At 36.4% G+C, this 17,184-nt stretch overlaps 1 protein-coding gene across 7 annotated transcripts in view; it reads right to left on the minus strand.

The window, feature by feature from the left end:
• Positions 1–1,604: 1,604 nt before the first annotated feature.
• NLGN1 (neuroligin 1) overlaps positions 1,605–17,184 on the minus strand; it is a 394,877-nt gene continuing 379,297 nt past the window's right edge. For 5 of the 7 annotated variants that reach the window (XM_052685910.1, XM_052685911.1, XM_052685909.1 and 2 more), the window contains 3 exons: positions 11,829–12,041; positions 6,496–7,285; positions 1,605–5,659 (listed from right to left, as the gene is read on the minus strand). In XM_052685910.1, the coding sequence (XP_052541870.1) occupies positions 4,837–5,659; positions 6,496–7,285; positions 11,829–12,041 (1,826 nt within the window). In that variant the 3' untranslated portion in view covers positions 1,605–4,836. The remainder of the gene's footprint in view (positions 5,660–6,495; positions 7,286–11,828; positions 12,042–17,184) is intronic. The other 2 variants (XM_052685914.1, XM_052685912.1) reach the window with 1 other exon arrangement.

Here is a 17,184-nt window from a genome sequence, read left to right on the forward strand (position 1 = left end):
TGCGTGATGAAAAAGTGTAACGTTTCCTGTCTGGTTCTGTCTCTAGAAAGCTCCTCTATTGGCTGGGGTGCTGCCTGTGGGTAAGCACATGGAAAGAGAGATTCATATACGTATACAAGCAAATACACTGTGACAAACAAATACACTGCTTTAACTGCTCTGATGTTACTCTTATCTTCAAATGAAAAAAATAAAGCACAGCATTTAAGATTTGCACAAATTTCTTGCTCTTCTATTTGCCATTCATCCCAATAGTGAGGGAAATTAAGCTCAGAGTTGGCTTTAATCCACAATTTACTAGCCATACAATATTTAATTTCCTTTTAGAAAATAAAGCTTATTAAAGCAATGATAGTTTCATATATATATGAATTACTGAGAATCATAATATTAACAAAAAGAAATGAAGTCAGGTTGCACATAAAATCTACTCTTTTTAGGTGATTCTTAATATTTTTTTACCTAAACATTTTCCACCAGACAGTTTTAAGTTCATTACCTTTTTCTAACAATTTCCTATTTCACAAAGTTAAGTTTTTACTGAATCTATAACTAAGAAATCAATTCTACGATGGCATTAAGAGATCCTAAAAGGAAAGGCGCTTTGTGCAGAACTGAAGGTGAACTCACTGCTGTGCCTCTTGAAGGCCTCATCAAATGCTGCTCATTTTTGGTCTGCGTACACACGTGTGAATGTACCAGACTTAAACTGAATTGGAACTCTGAAGTAAAACCGTGTTTCAAATTGTTTAGATTTATTGGGAGACCTCAAAAGGACGTCTTAATCTTATAGTGTTATTATTTCACATGGAAGAAGAGATTTCTGATGTTACTTAGAGAATGTCCCTCAGCTTATAGACCGAGAAAAAGAGCAGAACTCCCTCAACAGATATTCTAACAAAGGCTTTGAATGAAAAATAGCAAAACCTTTGCAGGGAATTTCCCTTTCATTTCATTTATTTGGCTGCACACTTTCACAACAATAATTAAATTATCTAACGTTTGCTTTTACTAAAGAGTGATGGTTGGCAACAATCCACTAGTAGGAAAAAAAAGGGGGATCAAAAGCCAATATTTTAAACCAACAAAACAACTTCCAAACATCAAAGGAATGCCATGATGTTTGGCAGCTTCTTAGGAATTCATTTATCAGCTCTTAGTGAAGACGGCAACAGAAATCCCAGTATTTCTGTGCAGTGGTGTCTCTAAGGCTGCAACATGTTTACAAGTTAGACCTCTATTTTTCCAGTTTTCGGCACGTTTCAATAACCAAAACATCTGGTAATTGCAGTTCTGTAACATAGGAGGCCATACTTAGTGCAGATAACAGAAAGAAGTACCTCTTCCTAGGGAACATTACATTCAGGTAGTTCACCCATGCCCTACGGCTCTTCTGTGGGTGCAGAATACCACATAGAACCAACTAAGATACCATTGAGCAAAGTGCATTTTTATCTGCTTTATTTCTCCTAGAAATGTAGCACAGCACATTATATCGCCTGTAATTTTAATAGGTAAATGAGACAATGATTCCATTGTTATTTTTTTCTCAAAGTGGTAGAATACATTTCCTTCCAAAGGTCTGCAAACATATTTACAAAAAGTGTGAAAGCAGTAAATGCAGGCTTTTTATATTTTTACTGAATTTCCAAAGATTGACTAAGATCTTCATTTTATTGGAAACGTGGTCCAAGGATGATACAAGAAATTAAATATCACACTTGATTTTGTTTTCTTGGAGGTTATGGTGGAAACAAATCAAACAGATGAATATTTTAAAAAGAACAAACTTACATTCCATGAAGCGTAACGACGATATTCCCAAACCGTTCCCTCTATTTTTATTATGCTTCAGCTCTTAAAACATCTCTTGGTCTTTCTTAATGTCATCTTAAGATGTGGGAAACCACCTCCCTTTTGGAAGACCAGCTGCTGTGATGTGAAGTAGCCATTAAAATATCATTCACAGTATCTGCATCCTATGTGAACTTATTTTCAAGCAGGACTTACAAAATGTGTATCGTTGCCTTCATCTTTCACATTTTCAATACTGTTGGCTGACAAAAATAAAGTGTAGTGTCATGCTTGGTTTACCTAAATCATTTATTTTGTAACTAATAAAAGTAAACAATTACCAGATACTGTATATATAGATATATATATATATGGCCACAAATAAACTATAGTAGAAAGTTATTTTGGTTTTGATAAAGTTAAGAAAAGCACATAAAATCATATTTCATTAATATCTTGTTTTATGGCCATCAATATTTTTTGTGTTTTTTTGTTGTTGTTGTTTTGTTCATCAACATAGCAAAATACAATCTTCCTATCAAACAATAATTATCAGATGGCAGACAATTTTTTTATTGGTTTACATTGGCAGGTCACAGTCTAAAAGCACAACCACATCAGGCAGAAATTGCACACAGACCGCCCTGGATTTTGAAGACAACATTGTTTTTGCTTCTACCAAAAGATCTTAATTTTTAACACTGAGGACTGAGAGATGCACTCATTGAATGCATGGATTTCAACTGTGGGCTTTTTAAGCTAAATAAAATGACTGAAATCACAGCATTTTGTTTTGATTACAGCTTCAGTTTTAATGTCTGTGCTTGATGTTAGCAAACGTGCTTTGAACTTCCTAGCGGCTGTTCCATAAACGTTAACGCATCCGAATAAAACCAAGGTGATTTTTCTCTGCTGTGGACTTCTGCAAATTTATTACCATTAGGCCTGTTCACTGGCTTTCTTTTTTGGTCTTCATTTTTGTATTTATATTTTGAACTTTTTTTCTGAAAATGACAGGAGAGATTTCTGTGTAACACTGTAACATAAAGTCGGTACTTTTGGAAGATATGATAGTAGCTGGGACTGGCCTAAAAGTATGCAGTTCTATTAATTGCAGAAGGCATGTTCATGTCTTCAAAAACCAGACTGGTCTTAAGATATTACTCTTTATTCGAGACAGTTACCATTACTTCATTAAAAAATGACAAAACAGCAATAAACATTTTAGCTCTTTAATGAGCAAAGATCAGGTCTCTTAGCATTGGAATAATATTCGTTATCCAGATTATCTTTATTTCACTCAGTGACCAGTAATATGGCCAAGAAGTACAAAGTAATTTTCCATCAAGTAGTATACAATTTATTATTTTTTTTTGTGTAATAAGCTTTCATTCTTGAAAAAGAGTAACTGAAAAGAAATGTTTCTGTTACTGCAGTTAGTTTGTCAGAGAAAGTTCTTCGCATTATCTTACAAACTATCAAAATTGCTAGTAATTTGAAAAAATGTAAAAAAAAATCACATAACTTTAGTCTAATAGAAATATAGTACAGGTAAGAGAGAAAGTATTTATCAGGGATGTGCTCTTAAGTCCATCTCAATTATTTCTTTTATATAAATGTACATCTGATTACATATACAAACATTTTGAAAGGACTGTGGTATATAATTACTGGAAAGCAACAGGGAATGAAAAATTTCTTTTGATTTTAGAACACTCATTTTGAATCACACAAACATATGTACTGTTCAGATGTTAAAATTTCCAGGTTTTGGCGCTCTCCCCGTCCTTACATACCCCCTTCTTCTGATCTACAGAATTCATTTAAATGGCTAATGTATAGCAAAAAGGGAATTAACTTTATATTAAAGTATCGTAAGTAAACTCTGTAACATGCAACATGAGTTCAAACCATAAACTGAGAGATGTAATCAGAGTGGTGATATTGGGGAGTTTTATACCGCAAAACATCATTGCAATTCAATCTTTGGACACACTTTACCTCACCAATTTGAACTAAATATATTGTAATTAAGTCACAGAAAATTATAAATCCTTTACCACAGGAGTTTCCATTAGAGTTACAATTATGTTAATGTTAGACACTATTTAGGTGGAAAGGGAAGACAACATTAATAAAATAGATTTTTTTCTGGGATTCAAATCAGTGAGTTTTCACCACCGCATACCTAGAATTCCAAAAATACCTCTTAGAACTGTTGCAATTCCTTCTTTTACTGAAATTACTATGAAATATTTCACTGTAATTACTTTTGCCCCTTTAAAAAACTTCCTTAGGTTGTGCCAATTGATGGAGAAAGCTTCTATTAAAACTCCAATGGGATGAGAAGAATTTTAATTACGGCTTAATCAGCAGCACAGCCACCAAGCATATAAATTATCATGCACATCGTGCTAAAAATAACCAGTTTCTTTTATTCCCACAACTTTTATACTGACAGCACTTAAGTGATAATCTTGTACCTGCCAGGCTGTAAAACTTCTTTGTCTGACTGGCAGATCTCAGCATGAGCCCCTTCCTAAGGCCTTAACAGCATTGGTGCTTTGTGTACTTATTCAAATATGTAAATATGGTCTACACAATAAAACAGGTCCAAATAAAAATTGGTGAAAGTTATCTGACATTCCATTAGTGTGTCCCTTGTGCATATTTATAGGTTTTTAAAATTTTCAGTCTTTGTTCTTTCCTGTTTGTGTTGCACATGCCTAATTCCATTATGTAACTTAAATCTTCAGAAAATTAATACTTGAATGTGAATGAAAAAGTATCATTCAGGACAACTGTTTCAAGCAACTGCCAACAGTTGGGTGGTTTTTTGTTTGTTTTTGTTTCTTAAGTTCATTTGATATATGTACAATTCATTTTTTTTTTCAAAACCCCAAAAGTTCTTGATATGTATATTCACATAATATTCCTCCATATTTAAATAGTAAGAGTCTTGTAGGTTGAAAGCCAAGTAATCTTCAGTAATACCACCTACTGTAATCCATCAAAAAATAAAGTTTGTTTCATCTTGTCTGGCTATACCCTGGTTGTCGAGTGTGAATGGGGGTGGGGATGAGGATGGGGCAGAGTATTGTTCTGTCCTCCGGTAAATGTATTGAATGTGTGTAAGGGCTGAATCCCTGGTATAGTGTTGGGAATCATTGTGATGGTGTTGGGCGTCATTAAGGGAATATCATCAGGAGACCTTCTCATAGCTAGCGTGTAGTCCGGGGGACAGGCGGTCCTGAGAACCACCTCATGTGGATGGATGGACTCACATTCATGATCCAAGTCAGTGTGCTTCATTTGGAGGGACATTATCTCCTCTTCTTGTGCATGGGTGAGATCATTGGTAGTAGTACGTTGTGGGCTACATCTCCTATGAACATCATGTCTCCGCTTGTCCTTTTTGTAGTACAGTGCTGCAAAGGCCAAAATGTTCAGGAAGAGTAAAGATGCACCAACTGCAATAGTAACGCTCAATTCTGTTGAATAATCTCTTTGATCCACTGAAAATGGGCTTGGTTGCTGTTTGGGATCATCTTGTTTGGCTGTAGGAAAGGCTGAAGTAACAGAAACTGAATTTTTCCTTGTTGGTCTGAAAGTATTATCTGTTGATGGCACTTTAGTTGTGGTAGAGGTATACTGTGAAATGTCGTTAAGATTGTGCAGATGAGGTACCAGTTCCAACCAAAGGTTCACTTTATTGGCCCTATAATGTTCTTTAACTCGTGGTTTTAATCCAATGTGAAGATATAGTTGGTCTTTCTGAGAATATCTGGTCCATGCTACTTCTTCAAAACGATTTGGTTTTGTATGGATGAATTTTGTATCTTGTGGCACGGGCTGATTTGGGTCACTAAAAAAGAAAATCTCAAATTTTATACAGTATTTCAAAAGGAAACATAAAATTAGTATTTTATACTTAACATTCAAGTCTGCCTTTGGACAGAGCAGCATATTATTTCTTAAAAGGAGAGGTTTTACTAATCTCAGTTAGGTACAGTATTAAGCAAATGAACCACATAGAATCTTTTGTTACATAGAATTCATCACTTCTCTATTTCTACAAAATGATAGTTATCACTCACACAAATCTTATACTGCTGAGGAAAAACTGCCAGCAGTGTTGTGATGTGGGCAAATGCCTACAAGAAGCCAGTGTGAGAGGCTATTAAGCTTTTTCTATTTTCATTTTAGTAACCTGAAGCACAGTGTTTCAGTTCACACACAGTATCTGTGGTCTTCTAAAGGTGAAAAGACCACAGCAGGGCGTAACTCAGTGTAACACATACTGACTTAGACTCCAATGGACAAAGGTGGAGTAGCATTTTGAGATACAACTAAAAGCAGGATTTGTGAAAATGTCAAAACCTCTCAAGTTGTTAGATGCATTAATGTAAAACATTTTTAACTACCTGCATATGTTAAACACTCTATTATTTTTCTAGGGAGCCCTTAAATGATTTTTGCCTATGTGGTGTTTAAAATATCTTCATCAGATTACTCACAAAAATATTTTTCCCTCCTTTTGCCAGAACGTGTAAGTGAACTCAATGACATTACACAGCTATGCAACTCAATTCATAATTTCTTATTCATCTGTGAATATTTCCAAGGGAGATATTCAAGAGAAAGCGCTGCTTACTTACATGCAGTGTTTGTATTTAAAATAGTTCATTATCTGGTACTCACCCAGTTTTTGCGAAGTTTGTCCAGTATGTCATCACTACTGCACTTAGCATGACATCATTTTTGGAGAAATTACAAGGAAATAATTCAGTAGGACCAATCATGGGGATTCCCAGTACGTAAGGAACCTCATCTCCATGGGCTGCATCTGCCCACGCAGGTACCTGATCTGTCTGGCAATGATGGTAAAAGGCATAGAAGTATGTAGGCGATCCAAAATTCGAGTGAAGATCTGCTGTGGCCACTGCCGGTGCAACCCATTGGTGATCAGTAAACAAAGCCAGCAGTGTTTTCCTTCTGGTCTCAGGATTGTGTCGATCTGCCCAGTCGGTGTACATAAATTTAATAGTTTCCCTCAATATATCTTTGCCTTCAGGGTATCCGTACAAGTTATCGACAAAATTAGAAACTGCAAAGTCAAAATCGCTAGCTGAGATGCCATCTTCACTATCCACAATGTTTTCAACAAATTTTAACCCTTCGCCTTGATTAACTCCCAGCATGATGTCGTAATTGAGGAATTCTCCTTGTTCCATCAATATCTGAGGATCATCGGGTATCACATCGCCATCAATTACTGGTCCAAAGGCTATATGGTATCTAGCTGGTTGAATGTCCTGGTCAACGAGTTCTCTATAAGGCTTCTTCTGTAGACATTCTACCAGTTCTACAGTGTCCGACATGTTGCAACCAACTTTTGTAGCCAGCATCCTGGCATATTTTGCAGGCTGAAAACTAACCGCCCAGCTGGACAGTGCTGTTCCACTTTGAGCTATTGCTCTTTGAAAAAGTCCTGTGGGGAGAAATAGTTTAAAACTACTGAAGTGACCTTGGAACAGCTATATACTTGAAAGATTCAAAGAAGTTCTTTGAAACAATAGTAAAGTGTAACAGAAAAAATACTTAAAAACAATCCCAGTAATAGATAAATATACAAGATGATGAGATCTGACTGCCGTTGAGTCTACAGGTAATGTCTACAAAATCAACTCAATATGTGCAGAAACTGAAGCAAATGATTCTACCTTTGTGTAGTCCAGCTGAAGATCAGAATTTCAAAAGGAACTCAGAAAGAAAAAGAAGTAGCATTACCTTGTGTCCAGTGATGCTATTAGCATGAAAGAAACTCCTGCCTTTAAAGCACATTATAGGCTAGGGAAAAAGCCAGGAATTCTCTTCAAGCTATCATCAGCATGCATGTATATGATCACGTATTAAATAAAACTAATATACTGCTATTTTACTTTCTCCTTGGGATTAAACCTGGTTTGAGAGGTACAGTGTATTGAAGTGTATATTATAGCAAAAGTTAATGTTTTGGAGCAATGGATGAGAAGGTACCAGGCAGCTATTAAATTTACATGTGTCTGAGAGTCAAGCTCCTTTCTTGTAAAGTGTTTTTTTAATGAATGTTTATAGTGATCATACATGAAACATGAAAAATGTATATTTTACACTAGCTTTGTAATTCAGAGATATGAGCATATGTTCAGGTATTCATTTAGGGAAGAGAGCATGAACCAGCTCTGTATATAAACTTGTAACAAATCCCAAGGACTTCAGTGCAACTAATTTGAATTTCTGCAGATTTAACTAGCATTCTGGATCAGGAATTCTACTCATAGAAATAAAAAATGTTTTTAAATTGACCTTTTCCTCTCCTCTCCATAAGCATTTTTGAGTGTGTTATGAAGTGAAGTCTCACCCCTCTTGTAGTCAATAAATCAATTAATTTTTTTGCTAATTACTTTAAGATGGTGAAGACTCCAACCTTATTCCTCTATCTCATGTATTCCTTTCATTTTGGGCTTTTTCTCACTCCCTCTGGAAAGAAAAGTTCCATTTCTGAAAGAAATTTTGAGTATAACATAAGACAGAAAAATTGATCTCTTATAATTCTCATTTCTAATGTTAGTACAACAGAAACTTAGATTATATGTAGGTGCTTGTGGCCTTTCTGTTGTTTTTTGTGTGTGTGTTCTTCATTTTCATGGACGTGCATCCAGTTCATCTCATTAAGTCTTTAGTGCTTACTACCAGAAGGTATTTTACACTGGATTCTACCTTTTTAAAGCTCACTACAAGTAATACAAAATGGTCCATTGCAAATGTAAGTCGTACTGATATAAGACATATATGTCACATTAGGTTTCACTTACGTTTGTAGGTACCCAGAGTAATTCCACTGACTTTGGTCAGGAACTGACAGGAAATGACATCTGGCCTCACTTAATTTTGCTCAGGATTTATATTCTGGCCCATGTTTGATGAAGAGCTGGGTACTTCCACAAAAGAAACTAGTGCTAAGGTTCTCAGCTTACTTCAGAACTTGATTTCAATAATGCAAAACACGTCATATACCTTGATAGGTAACATATTTCTATTGATTAAAAAAAATAAATACTTCTGTATTCTCTTAATTAAGTCAGAGATGCAGTCTTTACAAACTTTACAAACTGTATTTCAGTACCAGATTCTGCACATTCAGAAGTTAATAAGGATTAATTGCTATCAGGAAATATTTTACAAGCTTATGAGGAATTTTCAAATCATTTTAGACTGTATTAAAGTGAAATCCAAGTCTTAAAATCAGATAGGTGTAGGGATTGAAATATGTAAACTCAAGCTTTTCCTTAAATTTACGAGAAGTCATATCCAAGATGTTATTTCCTTGCAAGAAAAGAGTAAAAAATCAGAAAGAGCTGGAGCTATAAAGCAAGTAAAAATATATTTGCATGTTTACAAGGTCAGATATTGAGCTAGTGTAAATCAGTGCAAAGTCAGAGGAATTACCACAGAGGATCCAGGCATTATATTAAATGTAACAAAAAGACAAAACTGAATTTTCACAAACATGTATTTCATGATACTTCATAATCTTTCTTTTTGCATATTGCATAAATCTCTTTTTACTGCTTTATTAAATATCTCTGAAGAAGGACAGAAAGAGTAGGCTACGTATTAAAAAATGCTGCCTTAAACATGAGGGCTCACTAAGTGAATATAAACATTGAGCACCGGATTAAGTAAAAGTGGTCAAGTCCTCTGGCCATAAAGTTCTCCTGGGAACTGAAACCAAACATCCTCCCTTCTGGTGAAAAATTCTTAAGGAAAAACTCCTCGTCTCAATCTACTTGGTAAAAAATGAATAATGCTGTGAAAAACGATTTTCATTCTGTCAGATCAGTATCTCACAGGAAGGAGAAATATATTTTTATCTGATAATGTGTATGATTATTATAGCTTACGGGCTCCAAACTGAGGGCAAGAAGATTTAAGTGCTCAGCAGACCATATCGCTTTGTGACTTCTGTTCAAAAGCTCACCAAATAAATAATAATAATTTGCAATTTGCATTTATTCATCTACATTTTCAGAGCGCTTTCTAAAGATGAGTGCTGTTCTGATGGGCAGATGGGCAGCACAGAACAGCACCATCCTAAAAGGGGCTGAATGCGTCCTCTCCGCTACCAAGTGATCCTTCCAAAGGAAAATGGAGCAAAGAGAGCAACTGAATTTGCATCTTATGAAAGAGACTGGTTAACAATTTGCAATAAAATTTGTTTGGATAATATTAGAATATTGCAAAATATTTAAAAATTTTAAACAGCTTTTCTTATTTGAAGCTGACCAAATTATTTTAGTAATTTTCTAGTGGGAAGTCTGAAAATCTCCAAATGAAATATAATGAGTACATGTGGGTGGCATGTACTGTTTAATCCAAAATTCAATAAAGTTTTTTTGTTTTTTGTTTTTTTTTGCTTTTGTTATAAAAGAAACCCTGACATTTACAACTTCATTCAACATACATATCCTTAAACCCTCCTTCCAGATCCTTTGAACTCTTATGTTGGAAAATAATGGCACCAGAATCCCCCCAGAAATTCTGCTCCTGGCAGAATTCTGGATGTGTGTTGAATACAACAGAGTAAAATTTCCTGATAGGAGGCAAGACATGACTGCCCAGACATTTTAAATAGTGGCATATCACATGAATGCTACATTGCATCAATTAGATTAGTATTATGGTCTGGTTTTGTGTAGTCCTGTGTGGATCCAGGAGTTGGACTCCACCATCCTTTTGGGTCTCTTCCAACTTGGGATATTCTATGATTCTATGATTAAAATCAAGTAAGAGGAAAGAAGAGAAACATTCAACTTTAAGCCAAATCCTCCACACCAAAAGTTATTTCTTGTGAGTTCTGGTGGAAAAAAAAAAAAAAAAAGAGATGAAGCAGGGTTTCAGATTACAGGGTAATGCTTCTTGTAAAAAGAATCCATTTCTTTCTCTCTTTTAAAATAGTTTAAAGGCCTGATCTAAAGAATCTGTCACTTTCATTGACCTCAGTGGGTTCTGTATCACAGTGCTGGCTAAATACAGCTATTTTAATCTGAGTGGAATTATTGTTTTATGACTGGCCAATTAGTCTTCCATGAAGATACGACAATATGAACCAGTGTGGGATTGTGTGCCCAGTGACAGTGTGATTTCCTTTGTAAAAGTAAACAATACAGATTTATTTGTGAAAAGAGCGAGACAGAAGTAATGTGATCAATAAGCAATAGCCATGCAAATGAGAAAAAACACGTGGAACTTCAATACTAAGCTTATGGAATAAAAAACTGGGGCCCCTCAAACAGCATGTTTTTAATTTCCTGCTGTCTGCCTCAAGTAAAGAGAAAAGGTGTTAGTTATGGAATAGGAAAGGATATAGAAGAAAATCCATTTGCAACTTGGATGCTTTGACAATTTTGGATCATGCATGCAAGACATTCAACCACTTTTTTTTAATTAGAAGATGGCAAGTAGAAGCTTATGCAGTTTCAGACCAAAGATTTCTGAACTAGGTACTCTTCTCCTTCACACAAAATAATAGTTTTAAGTATTTTAGTTGTTAGCCTGAAAAGAGAAACTGTGTCTTTTTAGTTTTCCTTAAATTCTGCTCCTCATGAGAAACTAAACTTGCCTTTCATGATTGTCTAAATATAGATGACCTCATCTACTGTGAGCATGACTGACTGGCTTTCCAAAAAGGACACCCTTAGGTAGGAAAGAAGAGAGACAAAACTGATACACTGAGCATATGCTGTTCAGAAGTCTGCTATAAAGCATTTCAACAAAGCTCCATAGGAAAAAGAAGAAAGTGACCCAAAATTTAAACATGCACAGAAGAGCTGAGGGAGAAGGCGTTTAAGTACAGCCTTTAGAAAGTTTGCTTAATACTGAGCTGAACTCAACTGTTCCTAGAACAAAGGGAATATACAGAGCATCACATAGTACTAATGGTGGTGGCATGCAGACACCAAAATTGTCAAAATTTGCAACCTGCATAATACCTTTGGTTGAATTGCTCCAACGGTTACCTTCAGAATAATGGGATAAAGTCAACAGATTGACGCATGAACCGCCTGCACCAGATCCAAAAACAGTTATTCTTAATGGGTCACCACCAAAGAACCCAATATTTTCACTAGTCCATCGCAAAGCTTGAATTAGATCAAGGAGGCCATAGTTTCCTTTTGCTGCTTGGTCCCCAGTGCTCAAAAATCCTGTGAATGGAAATGAAAAAAAGAAAGGGTTAGAGAAGTACTCTTCTGACTAATCTTTTTGCAGTCTTCTAGGTAACACTTTAAAGGTATACGAAATTAAGCATTGTGCAATTGCATCATTTTCCATATTCACTAGACAGCAATTTGCAATTTTGCACTCCTCCTGGAATAATTCCTTTCGTGTTCACTCTTTTGGCCATGATATATTAATGTAGGGAAAATGAAGAAACATCACTGGCTGAGTATTCATCAAAGTACTAACAGGCCACAATTTACTGCTCCCAAGGACTCTGTGTTGATTACACTAAGTTAAAGAGTAAAGGTTTAGAAAACAGATGTGATGAAAGCATTTTTAACTGGTTGGTCAACTGTGTATTGCACTTCTGCAGATGCATCTGACAGCTTTGTTCCTGCTTGAAAGACAACAACTCCGCTTCTTTGTATATCATGTTCAGTTAAATCACAACAATACGATCTTTATTTTCTTTTTCTTTTTATTTCTTCCATATTCTTTTCTCCCCCTAAAAATACAGCTGGTGTCACAGGACAGACTGCATTGAAAAATGAACTCAAGTCCCCAAGTTCCAGCACATAGTCATTAACCTCAATTAATTGAATCTACATTAAAAGGATAAAGACAATTTAAGCCGTTTCTGTGTTCCCTTAACATCAAGAAGATAAGAGCTCAGGGGCAATCAGGAGAGCACAGGAATTGCTTCCTTTTATTCCTACTGGAAGAAAAACAATGCAGCACATCAGATGCAGGAACGACTATTTTACACTTTACTCCCAGTAGTGCCCTGGCATTTACTATTGCCAATACTTCTGTCATTAGAGACTACCGAATAAATGGTGGACAATAAAGACTTTGGAGAGAATCACTGTTGATAGAATATATTGTTTTGCTCTTGGATACTGTTAGTTGATATTTCCAATTTTCTTAAGCTTAAAAGACAAAATATTTAAATAATACCAGCATCCAGATGTAGTCCAGTGCCTCCATTTGCATATGAAACTGATTTAACTATCACTGAATCAACAATGTACTGTTTTTCAGTACATGCTTTTTAGAGAAATGCAAGCATTAGAGCAATTATTTCCACATTAGTTATGTATTAGTGAGTCTTCTACTGTAGTTAAAGTTATACTGATTTAACTCTCTTTAGAATAGACAGCCTACTCAAAAGTTCACAGTTTTTTCTTAAACAAAACCACAGCATGGTTCTCAGAGGACTGTCATTGCTTCATTATGACAAGAACAACATCTTTTGAGACATTTCTACAAAGAAATGGAGAACTGGAAACACATACATAATATAGGAGTACAGCTAGGTGCATATGCATACCTATCACAGAACTACAGAATGGCCAGGGTTGGAAGGGACCTCAAGGATCATGAATCTCCAACCCCTCTCCACATGCAGGGCCACCAACCTCCCCATTTAATACCAGACCAGGCTGCCCAGGGCCCCATCCAACCTGGCCTTGAACACCTCCAGGGATGGACGGGGCATCACAGCCTCTCTGGGCAGCTGTTCCAGCACCTCACCACTCTCATAGTAAAGAACTTCCCCCTGACATCCAACCTAAATCTCTCCTCCCTCAACTTAAAACCATTTCCCTTTGTCCTGCAGCTATCAACCCTTTGAAAGAGTTGATTCCCCTCCTGTTTGTAGGCTCCCTTTAGGTACTGAAAGGCTGCAATGAGGTCATCCCACAGCCTTCTTTGCTCCAGGCTGAACGAGCCCAGCTCCCTCAGTCTGTCTTCAAAGGGGAGGTGCTCCAGTTCCCTGATCATCATCATGGCCCTCCTATGGACCCTCTCCGACAGCTCTCTGTCTTTTCTGTACTGGGGGCTCCACATTTGGACACAGTATTTCAGATGGGGCCTCAACAAGAGCAGAATAGAGGGGGACAATCAATATCCACATGTATTAGGAACATGCAATTTGTTGCCTTGTGATTGTTCCTATTTGATTTCAAATGGCAAGCTTACATGTGGCATTATTCTTTAATTGGTATTCTTATCTAAACATTTATAGTAAGAGACCTTTGCTGTAAACTGCACTGATGGCTAATTGGCATCACTGCCTCAGTTGTGGAGCTATGGCACATTTGGGGTGAACAGTTTTGTTTGTGTAGGTCAGTCCTGATCTTTGTTACCATGGAGAGGAAACAGGAAAGTGGCATAAGGTGCCAGACCAGCAATTCTCCCACTTTCAAATCTAATGCACAGATCTAATGGGCATATTTCATTCACTGTAGCCGTTGTAAATCACTGTTTGGATACTGGACTCTAAAATAACCACTATTTTATGACTAAAACCCACCACACTTACTTATTATTTAACCACATGAGAAAGGAAAGTAGCATCACTGTCATAGAAGAAAACATCACTACCTTATTCAGGAAAAACCCAGAAATGAACTCATAATTAATTCATTCTCGTTTTACTATTACAACCCAGTACTCAATTGAGATTAATATGCTATTTTACTCTCTTTTTTTTACTCTCCTACGTTTATTTCCTTACATGCAACCGAAGAGGCTGGTAAGCACGCCTGTGCAAAGGACCAGCCCCAATATGCACACAGGCACTCATTCCTGCCTCCACACAAACAGTTCTTAAAGATGCAGAGAGACGATATCATCGTACCTATGACAGCAAATACACTGAAAGCTTCCTAACTAGTCTCACTGCTGTGTCAGCCTGCTTGGAGCTGAGGGATGGCACCAGTGACTGTAATAAAATGGTGTGAATCTATGGGAACTACTGGGTCCTGTGGCTGCAGATGCTGGGAGAGCCTTCTCCATTCCTTATATAAGCACATGACTGAGGAAAATCAGTAACATATCAATTCATCAAGAAGCACAGAAGTGATTGTGCTGACTTACAGGATTACAAAAAAAAACCAAAAAAAATTGAAATAAAAGCACCAATGGGACAGGAGTGATTACCAAAATTGTGCTCTAAACAGCTCTCTCGTTGATTTTTTTCCCCTATTCTGGCTTGAAGATTTGTGGGGCTCAGAAAGGGTCTGCTCTGAGCAGGGCTGCATGTTGGTATGAAAAAAAGCTGCAGAATTCTCAGTGACTCCTAGCATTTTGAAAATAGATGGCAGTGAAAGTCTTGAAGGAAAACAAATGAAAACACTCAACATTGCTGAACAAGTTATTTTCTGTATTCTGCATAATATGCAGCAAAGCAGGCAGCAAGTAAATCTTTGCCTGGAAAAATGACAGCTGAAAATTACAGGTGAAGACTTAAGCTATCCTCTGACGTTAAGTGAGTTCACATCAAACCCTGAAGCTTGATGGGAAAATGGGAAATCCTTGAGAAATCATACATATACTTGTTTTAAAGAATTCTTTGTGGAAAGGATCTGAAAAAAAAAGCTAAGGAGGAAATTTGTCTTGCTGACAAAAGTAGAAACTTGCATTCAATTCAGGAAATGTGCCAGAAGGGGGAGCTTTCAGTTTATTAAAAAAAAAAAAAAAAAAAGAAAGAAAGAAAGAAAGAAGGAAGTATTAGTAATATTTACTTCATTCATCTATGTTTGAGAAATTATGACTTGTGTCCAGAGCAATAGCTCTGATGCAAAAGAAATATTTCATGCCTCCTCAGCAAGAACCACATTGGCTGACTTCCATATCTACACAAGATGGATGATTATTGATGTTGACTTTCATGACTTGAAACATTTCTATCTCAATTTTCAGAACCATAAGAAGCCTGTTAATATCACCACCTGTTCATGCATTTTTTCTTATATGCAATAGTATCAGCATGGTCTAAAAGCATTCAAAATGCCACGAAATTGGAGATAGGACTTATAAAGCAGATGAAGTTTTTCTTTCTTTTTTCTCCCTTTTTCTTTCTTTTTTTTTTTCCCTAGCAAGGAGTGCCACGTTGCAGTTACATCCACACAGAGATACATTAAAACACAGCATCATACTCATTCTGCAGGTCTGTGGAGCAAGTGCTTACTCCTATTTAGCACCTGGACAAAACAGAGGTTCTACCAATACCTTTTATCCCCAGAGGAGATTTCAGAATGTAGTTAATATAGACACCATAAAAACCAATATCAAATCTATTCCTCCATCCGTGTCATTTCTAGGACACGATCACTACGCTGCGCAGATATTAAGCTAACAATTTTGAGTCAAAGAGGCGAACTGCCTGTGGTGGAAATGGCTTGTGCATGCATGTGTGTCTGAAAGCTTGTTTGTTCAACTGCATTGGCTGATTTATTAAAATACATTATCCCTCCCTGCAAATGGTGTCTTATTAACATCCTAGGATTGTCATCTCTGCGGGAACACTACCAGGTGCCATCATCTCGGACTCTTGTAAAAAAAAAAAAAAAAAAAAAAAAAAAAAAAGTGAAGTAAATGATTCAATATTTTAGTGATTTCAAAAAAAGAAAAAAAACCCTTATTTTTGTATTACTCTCTAAAAAGGTCAGATTGGGCTAATTTTGTTCCATAATTAAGTTCTTCTACTGGAAACATTCCAATCATCAGCTGAACAATTGCTATTTTATGTTCTGAACAGAGAGGTTATCTCTTCTTTTATCTCCTCTAAAGGAGCAGACGCTAATGGAATTATGAAAGTGAGGACATGGTCTTTTGTGAGTTGAGAAAGAGATTTATTAAACTCATTTGGACCATGGCTCAGCCACATGGCTGTCTGACAAATGGACGGTGTGCCAGTACCAGGCCCTCTATTTTGTGTTTAAATAAATTGTAATGCTGCATAGGCTTATCTGCCCATTTAATGATTTACGCTTCCATTCAGATAAATAATTTTCTAATGCAATTCCAGTATTTTTGAAGAGTAAATAAAATAATAGAGATGGGAAGGTTTAAAGATGTTGTTAAAAACCTTAGCAGATTCAATTATATTAGGCTCTGACCTAATTTAAACATGCAAATTAATGCAGAGGAGAAGGCTAAGAGATTTTTTTCCTAGGGTAAGGGAACTACTACAGCCTGATGATGCAGCAGGAGTTGGATTGGGCTGGCAGATAACTGAAGTGCCATTTCCCATCACTGAGAACCAAAGCACCTTCTGATGAGTTCTGTCCGTGGGAGTGTTCCACGGCCCAGCAACCTCTGTGCCCGCACGAAAAAAGGGCG

This window comes from Tympanuchus pallidicinctus, unplaced genomic scaffold (assembly GCF_026119805.1).
Source record: "Tympanuchus pallidicinctus isolate F22 unplaced genomic scaffold, pur_lepc_1.0 scaffold22, whole genome shotgun sequence".
NCBI classification, from domain to species: Eukaryota; Metazoa; Chordata; class Aves; order Galliformes; family Phasianidae; genus Tympanuchus; species Tympanuchus pallidicinctus.